The sequence below is a fragment of the Micropterus dolomieu genome, linkage group LG04, assembly GCF_021292245.1.
Source record: "Micropterus dolomieu isolate WLL.071019.BEF.003 ecotype Adirondacks linkage group LG04, ASM2129224v1, whole genome shotgun sequence".
NCBI lineage: Eukaryota > Metazoa > Chordata > Actinopteri > Centrarchiformes > Centrarchidae > Micropterus > Micropterus dolomieu.
Window position 1 is genome coordinate 6,455,701 of NC_060153.1, and position 10,930 is coordinate 6,466,630.

Here is a 10,930-nt window from a genome sequence, read left to right on the forward strand (position 1 = left end):
ATTGCCCTTAGGAGGTTCTCTCTAGTGTATGGTTGTCATAAACCTTCCATCTCCACGATGAGAAGAACTCCTCTATAGGGTTCAGGAAAGGGGAGTAGGGTGGCAGACAGACGTTTAAAAAGTGGTTACTGTTGGTGGTGAACCACTCTCTGATTTGGTTTGTTCTGTGGAAGCGTACATTGTCCCAAATGATCACATAAATGGGATGTTCGGGCCCAGGATGGTGGTGTTGGCGGTCCAGGAGGATATCTTTTAGCTCCTCTAGGAAGGTTAGGAGATGTTGGGTGTTGTAAGACCCAAGGACAGCCTGCCGGTGGACAAGCCCCTCCAAACCCATGGCCGCACAAAGAGTAATATTACCCCCCCGTTGGCCAGGAACCTCAGTGATGGCTCTTTGGCCAATGATGTTACGGCCTCTTTGCCTTCGTTTCTGCAGGTTGAAGCCAGCCTCATCCAGGAAGAGGTACTCATGAGGTCTGGCCATCGCGTCCAACTGTAATATCTTCTGTGAAAATGTGAAAGTGCACAGGTGTTCAGAACAACAGTCAATCAGGTAGCATAGTATTGTCCAGAAGTAATGTAGGCCACTGAGCAACACAGTATGTTCACTAACTGTACTGTGAACATGGATGTATACTTACTTGCACATACTCGTAACGTAGGTCTTTGTGTCGTGCAGAGTTTTGCTCAAAGGGAACCCTATAGACTTGTTTCATCCGCATCTTTTGGCGCCGGAGAACTCGGTCTATTGTGGCCAAGCTGACATCATCAATGCCCTCAAAGTTCACATTATCGACAATGACTCGTTGTGTGTAATGAATGACGCCAGGTGTGTTCATTTTGTTCAAATATTGCTGACTGTGGCAAGCATTTTGCATCACATGAGCTTTCATTTGAGAATATGAGCAGAGTTCTTTTGCAACTTGTGTTTTAGCAAGGAAAAATGTGTTAAGATTTATGTGAACGGAGGATTGTGTTTTGTGAATTGTGTCTTCATGTGAAATGTGTTTATGATATTGGAAAATGATGGCTAGATTTAGTAAATGTGTTTAGACAACTGGTCATTTGGTTTAGAGGATTGGCTTTTGTGTTTTAGCATTTGAGAAAAACTGTAACATTGTCTTACCTCTGGCAAACGACATCTGTAGAACTACTGTAGGAACACAAGCAATATTGGTTTTGATTTCTACACATAAATGTTCACTGACAAATTGTATGACACAGCAGTATCAGGGGAAGATCCTTTCTTGTTTCAACATGTTTTCAAATTGAGGTCCATAGAGAAATGCTTTTCTAAGATTGCGGTGGCTTAACTTGACAAGCCTGCACAAAGCCTCCTGTCATGAGACGAATTCCCACTAAAACCTCTGAGGTAAATTATTTGGTTTTTTTTTAAATATTTTATTAATCCTGTTAAATGTTCATTTAGGATTTCTCTAAATTCTATTTTCCCGAGATAAAAGTCTAAATGCTGTTTTAAAGACTTATCCAAACTGCCAGGAATACAATTTGTGCAGAGATACTGAATGTTTAATAGTGCTGGGTAAAATGTTTCTTAAAACTGGTGTAGGCAATTTATTTCAGAAGCATTTCATCCAGCCCCGAGCCTCAAAGCGCTTTGGAAGCTCATTTGAGCCATCAGCCATCAGGCTCCACAACACCACCAAACTGACGGGTTTTCTGATTATATTTCAGACATTAATATGGTTGTGAATGGTTGTAAATAATTACTGTTGATTGTATAGTTTAAATAGTGCGTTAATACTTCTACAATACTGCATCTGTTCTTTTATTTTCCTTTGTGCTGCTTTGTCGACCGAAAAATCTTATTTGTTGTTATAAATGTTGAAATTCTCTCTACATCCCATAAGCAATCATTAAAACGCTCTGACACAAAAAATTACAAACATCCGGTATCTGTGGCTGTCACAGGACAATCATTTAATTTTGTCCAGAGACCTACCTACCTGTCTACCTACCTGCAAGCTCTCTGCCGGTGCACTCATTACACATGAAAATGTGTTTTGGGAGAGAGTGCTTTGGAGGGGGTGTGAATCCTGCTGTCACTTGCTAGTTTCTCTAAAATTGCCTACCCCAGCTTGAAGCACTGAGTATTTAAAAAGTTAATCACTGAACGTTATAATGCTTTAATAGATTCTTATACATATATAATACTTAAATATTATTCTTTTGAGCAGGTATTTCCAGATTTAAATCAAGAAACCTTTAGAATTTTAGTTTATATTTTATGCTAAGCGCTTTTTTAACAATGATGAATTGATCAGTTTGATATATTTGGTTAAAAACTAAAATATATCAAATATCTGAAATACCCACCATGAGTAGGTTTGGTCAGGGAACACTGGCAATGGTGGTAAAGTAAAAGTACTATTAGTACATGGTACTCCACTACATTTATTTTTACAGTTACTAGTTGCTTTTTAGATTAAGATTTTACATTAAAAAACACATGAGCTTATAAAATACAGTACATTGATTAAGATTAAACCAGTAGTTTACAGTCTTTTTGGCTTGTGACTCTATACAAAAAAGCATTGCATATTTGGGGCTCCTTGTGACATTTCAGATGTCAATGAGTTGTTCCCCTCTAAATTTGTCAGAGGGTTTCATATCAACAATTTAAATAATACAAATGTGTGCAGCAACGTTGATTTATTTCTCTTTCCTCTCACCTGTATCATCTGACGACCATTAAGATTTATCCTACGACCCTTGAATGGGCTCGACCCCTTGTTGGGAACCACTGGACACTGTATTAGTTGTTAAAAGAAGCTCCACCTCAAACATCTACAACAGAAACATGCTTCATACACATTTTTGCGTCAGTGTTAATAATCTAACAACGTCAAATATAATAATATATCAGAACTACTACTTTTACTTTTTTTATTCACGGTATATTTTGCTTATAAAACATTTATACTTTAACTTTATTAAAGTTTATTAAATTATTTCTAATGGAGTGTTTTTGGCTCTGTATAATGAATTGACAATTCAAAAGTCATGACTATTGCTCACTGTAGACGTTGGCATCATGATGACGCTCTGCTCTCTCCGTTTGTAGATCATGATGTCACCCCCACACATCCAGAGGAGAGTAAGTCCACAACAGCAATAAACTTTCTGTCTACCGAAGAGTGTTTCACAAATGATTTACAGTTCAGTTGTTCAGCATGTTATATCCTAATGCAATTTCAATCACTTCTTGGCACAGCGAAGTGGAGAGAAGAAAAAAACATGAGTCTCTACTCAATGAAACATTCCAGTAAAATCATCTGATTACTTCCTTTACTCATGTTTCCAGGTGAAGATACCCCAGACCTTGGCTCAGGACAGGGGCGCATGAGCACAAGGGACTGTATGTCATATCAACCATTGTCTAATACCAGCACAGTACTGATTTTTGTTTAGATTACTTCTATTAATCATTATAACAGGACGATAAAAACAACACCGCAGCGGTGACAAATCTAAAGTCTAATGAATGACTCATAAGTGTTGCCTTGCTTCTGCAGACACTTCAGAACCAACAGGGACCCCCACCGATACAGGTCCGACCACCACACCAGAAAATGAGGAGGGTTTGAATCCCGTCATCATCCTGATCCCTGTAGTGCTGGTGGTCTTAATCATCAGCATGATAGTTTGCTGTATTTTCATCAACCGCAGGTGGAACACTCAAGTGAAAACTCAAGGTATGTCCATCACAAGAGGGAACATTTCAAAAATATAAAAATAAAACATATTTTCCCACTTAGCCACAGTAGACAGTTCTGGGTGTAACTGCAGAGATTTCCATTGGGGGTGTGTGTAATTTTGTTAATCATGTATACAGCATTTAAAGACGCAATTGGAACTATTTTCTATCAAAAATAAAATAAAGTGGCATATGTCTACAGTGAGATATGTGTATTATACTTCCAAACATCAAATTAAAGTGCATCTCGCTTGACATGAAAGGTAACAAATAATGCTAAAATTCTAGATACCAAGAGCATTAAATGGGGAAATACATTATTTTTGTAATTTAGGGTAACTGACTGCAAGTCTCTAATGTGATTGAATCAGTATTGATAAAAATACCTCAGCTACTTCTCAATGCTTGTTATAAATATAACTATAAAATAACTCCACTGATTTAGGTTTGGGGTCTTTTTAAGTTAAAGATAGACTGTACTTAATCACTCTAATGCCATTTGCCATTTTATCATAATAAAGATCACTGAACCATGTTCTCTTCTCATAGAGCTACAAAAAGAGGATCCATATTTGGATGGGTCCAGTACGGAGAAGGTGCCAATGTAAGCAGTGAGAATTTACATTTCTTTTTCTACAGCTGATCATTTGAAGGACTGTTGGCAACCGTGTAAAATTTTTAATTTGTCCACTGCTTTGTACCCTCAATGTGTAATTTTGCTACAAACACTTACAATAAAGGCTTTAATCTGGAGTGCAGGACTTTTACATAATAAATGAAGTTCCATTTCATTCAAGCTCTTTGCCAAATCACTTCACACAATGCTGATTAAGACTATTGCTAATCTCTCTGCATTTTGCAGTATGCCAGAGTTATTAAGATCTGTGGTAACCTTCCCACGTTGGCAAACTAGTAGACAGTGATACTTTTTTTCGTCAACCAGTAATGATTGGATTGTCAGAGCTGAAGGGGAGAGCAACTGTAGCGACAGAATATGCTACAGCAACCATGAGTATGGAGGACTGCCAGTTGGGGAAGACAAAAGGTCTGCACTGCCGGCTGTAGACAGGAGTAGTCTTTACTGGAAGCTAGTGGGAAACTGTGAAAACAGTATTGGGGAAAACAGTAACAAGTAAAAATGATTCACAAAATTGTAAATACCTTGCCCCACATGCCAGGAAGAAACAAAGTATCACCAGTGAAAAGTCAACATCAGGTCATCATAAGAAAATACAACACATTGAGTAATATAGTAAACATGTACACATTATCCACAAGAGTAAGTTACAAGAGTTTACTAGAAAAGCAATTTCTGAAGAAACTGCGGTGTGAATGCTGTCAGTTGAAAGGCTTGCGCTAAACTGGATTGCTAGCGTGAAAAGTTGAATCGTACAAATGTATGAATATTTTGCAGAATAATTTAAGAATTGTTGAAAATGTGTAAACTGCATTACTGGTTTTAAAGAGTAGCCTACATAAACAGCACAAAAGTGTTGTTACGGTATTAGCAACACATTAGCCTCAGACAGCTAACGGCTAGGTGTAATGCTCACATAACAGCTTCATTAAAAGGAATACCTACACACAATACTCAAACAAGGACATTTGGAGAGTAGATTTTGTTGTGGTTTTTGTGTCTTATTTGAGTGTGTAAACACTTTGTACCTTCCAGGCCCATGTTTGAAGAAGACGTGCCCTCTGTGCTGGAGCTGGAAATGGAAGAGTTGGACAAGTGGATGAAAAAGGATGGTAGGTATCTTTAAATAAAGCTTTAGTATGAGATGATATCAGGACATGTGCCTCAAAGGTCTGTCAAAAGAAGGTTAGATTCACACTAAAGGCTCCACTGTGAAATGTTTAAACAGCCTAGCAGCTATTCATTACCCATTTCGAGAACTGCAAGTTGGATATGTCTGGATGGGAAAGCTGCTGAAACATGCAGCAACACTGACTATAGTATCTACATTCAGTCAGTCGTAATACATGTCACATCAGACATTCACAGTTAATTTTGTAATTGTTTACACTGTTATCTTATTTAAAATGTATTTTCTTTTCCTGATATGGTGTGTTGGGGAGTGAAACAGTGACAGGTGAAGTCTATTATAACTGTTAGTTATTGCTCTAATTTGACTACTAAATGACATCCTTTGTGTCTGACTGTCTGTTCTGAGATTAAAACCAGACATAAAAAATCTAAAAGGGGAAAAAAAGGGAACACATTTCTAGATTAATTGGGGGAAGTTATCCAACAGAGGTCACTGTTGCTCTAATTGTTAAGACCTCTTTGCAAGAGATGGTGATCATGCAGGAAGAGCACAAGGTCACTGTCTTGTCAGTTTTTCTCTGTAATTTTTGTAAATACTATTGCTTGTGAAAATATGTTTGCAACATTTTTATGTTGCAAATATAGAAATGTGAGTAATCAATAATGTGAGTGATCACATTATTGAGGGTTTACTGAGTTTATAATAATAAGTAATCTATTTGTTTACTGCAAGACTCTAAACAAACTTATAGTGAGCATACTTTACTTTACTACAGATTTTATTCAGCTTCATGTAATTTATCCCTTATGACCAGAGAGTCTCATAACATTTTAGTAATAATACTCAACTCTAAAATGCTGTTTTAAATAAATGCATAAAATAAGTGCAAGAGGATATGTTAGCTTTACTCTTAGTTAATATTTTCCCTCTTGTTCTTCTGAGAACCTTGAGAGTTCGTTTGGCAATGCTGACAACTAAATCATCATCACTGTGACACAGCCAGTAGCAATGTGTCACAGCATGAGCAATTAATTATTAAGCAATGTTCCTGCAGGTGTGAATGGAACCTAATGAACTATCTCACTGTGAAAACACTCAACATAAAAACATCTATTTGCCTAAGGGTACACATTGAGGCATTAGGACATTAGGACAACACAGATCCACTTGGTTTATAAGAGGTTTTACTTTCTTCTGCGAGCCTCTGTTTGTTGTGATGCACCAGCTGGTTTCAGTATAGCTGTGACTGATGAACTGTGACCCTTTAGTCATTACACACAGTACTGCTTGAAAGCACAAACACTTCTACCATCTGTTAGTGATTACAATAGGCATGCATGGAAGTGTGGCGCAACTTAACCCCGGAATAGTGTCCTTACTAGAAGGGCTGGGAAGGCGAGGTCAAGGTCCACTCTGCGAACTGTTGACCAACATCCCTTACACACTGCTTTTTCTCAGGATTTTATTTCCAAAGCTGTGCAAGGGTTAGAGGGTTCTTTCATTCAGCACGGAGGCGCTCTGTGCACGTTAGGTTACACAATAGAACTCAAAACAGAAGTTAATGTAATGTTGCTGCTGCTGTGGTTGCACAATGTTATGCCCTCATACTGAAGCAGCTGTGCCCTCTTTGTCAGACCTGCGAAATTCCACAGTAACTCTGGTTCAAATTAAAGACAGAAAACATATACAATGTTGTTGTAGCTGCTTAAAAGCAAGTTTTGAAACCTACCAATTGCTTTGCAATGGATGAAGTTGAACCTCATTTTAGAAAAAAATGAAGAAAATAAACAAAATGGCTCTGTACTGCAAACTTCCAACACTATATGAGATGATATTAAGTCAAAAGCTAGCAAATAACACACATTAAACTGAGTGTTGTTGTGGTGAACATGTTAGCAAACTGTTGTTTATTTACACATCCAGCAAGGTGTTAGTAACTTTGTTTGTTTGCAGTTTGGTGTTGAGTAGGTAGTGTGGATTTATCCAAGCTTCGTTATCTGCTGCAGCTGGATACAAGGTTGAGAAGAGCAGAGAGAGTGAACCAAGTTGTGGGCCAGAAAACCAAAACAATGAGCTAAAAGATGCTAATAATCTCCATAGAGCTAAAGGGAAACAGATAATAATTCTCTGTCGGTTTGTTACGATGAGTGAACCTTCTGACTTTTTGAAAAATGCTGATTAGTGCAGCTTTAAGCATTTAGCCGACTAGTATCACAAAAACCTATATCCACAGGAAGGCAGGAGGAATTTCTATGTTCATCTTCTGGACACTTGCCTTTTAGAAAATTGAGTGGAAATCGCACAAAACGGGATTATTCACTTATCGGAATATTAATTTAAATAAAAGCTTGTAGCAACAACAAATACACACACAACACACGATGAAGTTTAATTTTAAAGTTCTGCTAGAAATGATTAAAAACCACAGTCACGCATAGTATATTGCAGATGATTTGTGTTTGGGACGTGGCTGAGTAGAGTGTATTTTTCAGCTTACAGCTTCACAAGTGAAAGTGTAGGTTGTGTCATGGTTAGTTATGTTGTTGGAGTTTGTCCACGTCACTCCCATTGTGGGTCATCCTTGATGCTGTGTGACCAACACCCTTTTATTTGTGTGGAGGCTGATGACGACAGTAGTAAATCTATGGATGAACTGTAAAGTCAGTAATTGTGAAGTGAATGGACTTCTGTGAAAAGCGGTAGCGGTGACTCTATCTCCCGGATGTTCTGTTATCTCTCTCCCCCAACCTGACCTCTGCTTCATACTGCACAAAATTTGGACCGATCAGAATTAAACCCAGATTAGACCTTTTACCCAAAATAGTCCACCACACATTAGATAGACTCTCTTTGGATATTAAGGACATACGTACCTCTAACAGTTATAGGTTACAGTTAGACTCTCATTGTTCAAACTATAGTCTCTGATGTGAAGTGCATCAAGTGCGAGTGAGTGAGAGTTCGGCAAAATGCTTCTTTGTTGTAATTGCTAGTTTGCTTATCATTTGCTGTTGAAGTGTGAAGTTTCAGCTTCAGAGATGCCTGTTAATATGTTGTGTTATTTCTCTGCTTTTAGCCAGTTTTGTACTACATTGCAGTGTAATATGTATATTTTGAGTAATGCAGGGAAGTTTGCATTCATCATGTGTACTGTGTATTTTTCTTAGGATATTTACATGTTTATTCTTATTTGATTATGTTAAATGTATACTATACTACTGTATTTAAGAAAATCCAGCAAAGAAATAGCATGGAGGCTGTGGTTTGAATTACATATTACAAAATACAAAAAATATCTTCATCACAACTCTTGTCACCGGAGTTGAGAGATCATAGAGGAATGACCTCGCTCTCTCTCTCTCTCTCTCTCTCTCTCTCTGTCTGTCTCTCTCCCATGATTTCTATACTACAGGTTAACAAGGACGCTCTCTTGGTATGCAAGGACACACAGTCAACAATGTACTGATGCCCACTTGGATGGTTTTCTACAATAATCCAGGAATATTTGTGGCCACGGGACCTAATCTGACTGCCAGGAAACAACATTGCACAACACTTAAAGGACACTTATAAATATTATTTTGATTTTTACAGTAAAAGAAGTCTTCAATGGATAGCAATGTGCAACAATTGGACTTGTTAAATAGTGGCTCCTTTGTTCCGAAAGTGATCAGAGTTGTGCCTTTTGTGTATTGTTTCTGTCATACTTTGCCTGTTTTGATATGTATTGTTGAACTATCAGCAGAAAACAGTTATACCAGATAAATACTCAAAAGTATTTCCTGTTCTCAATTAATCAGCCAGAGTGAAAGTATTAAGTTTAAACCTAAAAAACCACTATGCTGCAGCTGTTAAAGAGTATGTGGTCATCTTAAAGTGCATAAGACTACAGATATGGCTGCTCATAGTTTCTGCTGGTGGTGGCTTCTCTTCAACTTAAACCTCCTTAGTTGTGTTACACTATGCTCCCTCCAGCTGCAGGTTTTAATGGGTAAATATCCTGTTGAAGATTGTTGCCATGCATGACAGAGTATGCCGCTTCTTTTCATGCCTGTGCAAAGCTGGTTAGGACTTACAGAGAAAGTGTTTTTTATTCAGAAACTGAAATCTCTAAGTGTGAAATCAGTTGCATTGTTCAAGTCTTTTGATAAATTATTGCCCGTTGCTGAAACAGCTTTCTAAAAGCTGCTACTGATAAGATTTTCATCTCACCATAGATAATAACTCTCTGACTAAATACTATATCTACGGATGCTGTTCAGATGTTTTTTTCCAGTTTTGATGAATCTAAGCAGTCATAACACTGATCTAAATGTGAGTGCAACTTTCTAAACGTGTCAGTCAGTATTCCGCAGTATCTTGCACTGTAAATATGAAAATGCAGTATACCAAAAGATATTCATTTCAAGGAATGCCTTTTGTAATTATTTCATATAAGGCTGTAGTATTGTTGTTTTGATGATGAAGCTTTGAATAAAATTTCAGTAAACAAAATCTCTTGATAAAAATATGATGATTTATAGCCATGCTGGCAGTGTGTCTCTTAGGATAGCAGTTTTTTTTATGGTTGCCCAGTGCACCACTTTGTTCCACACTGAAATATCTCAACAACTATTAGTAGGATTGCCACGAAATGTTGCACAGACACTCATGGTTCTTAGAAAATGAATTCTACTGACTTTCTGAACCAGTGACTTTTCCTTAACACTGTTACCATGAGGTTGAAATTTATGGTTTTGAGTGAAATATTTCAACATCTATTGGATGGATTGCCATGAACTTTGATACATTCAGTGATGTTCCCACCAGGATGATATTTGACTTTCCATCTAGCACCGTCATGAGGTCAGATTTTTACTTTAGTTTATAACCAAACACCTAAAAGCTAAACTTTATCTGTACTTGCTGCTAATTAGCATTTCTATGCACACTAACACACTAAACTATGATGAAGAACATGGTAAACATTTCATCTGCTAAACATCAGCATCTTAGTGTGGTCATCATGAGCATGTTAGCATGATGACGTTCAGCTCAAGGCACCACTAAATACAGCCTCACACAGCTGCTAGCATGGCTGTAGACTCTCTCATGTTGAATATGGTGTCTTATGTATATAAAACTTCCATGCACTTCTCTGTTTCTGCGTAACTGTTAAAAAGAAAGTTGTTGCAACTCAAAGCATTTAAGTTTATAGTTAAAGTCATCAAACCAGTTTAAAAATGACACAACATGATATACAAAACAGCAGGTTTAAAGTGTGCTACATCTGTCGGATACGTGTTTCTGTCACAGTAAACCCTCTGTTTCAGATTTTATGTCTCCTGCTTTAAATCCACTGATGAGTCGGCTCTGCTTTCCTCTCTGAGCTCTGTGTGTCTGATGGAATTCATACCAGCGGAAAGTCTGAGGGAGCAACGACGGACAATCCATGCAAACCAAT

General features: G+C 37.6%; 1 protein-coding gene across 1 annotated transcript; it reads left to right on the plus strand.

Annotated features, from left to right (window-relative positions):
• The first annotated feature begins 3,009 nt into the window (after positions 1-3,009).
• Positions 3,010-9,981, plus strand: tmem154 (transmembrane protein 154). The gene is made up of 6 exons (XM_046048442.1): positions 3,010-3,118; positions 3,326-3,379; positions 3,537-3,716; positions 4,268-4,322; positions 5,391-5,467; positions 8,900-9,981. Exons 1-6 carry the CDS (start codon positions 3,025-3,027, stop codon positions 8,902-8,904), a joined length of 465 nt encoding a protein of 154 aa, XP_045904398.1. The 5' UTR covers positions 3,010-3,024; the 3' UTR covers positions 8,905-9,981.
• Positions 9,982-10,930: the final 949 nt, after the last annotated feature.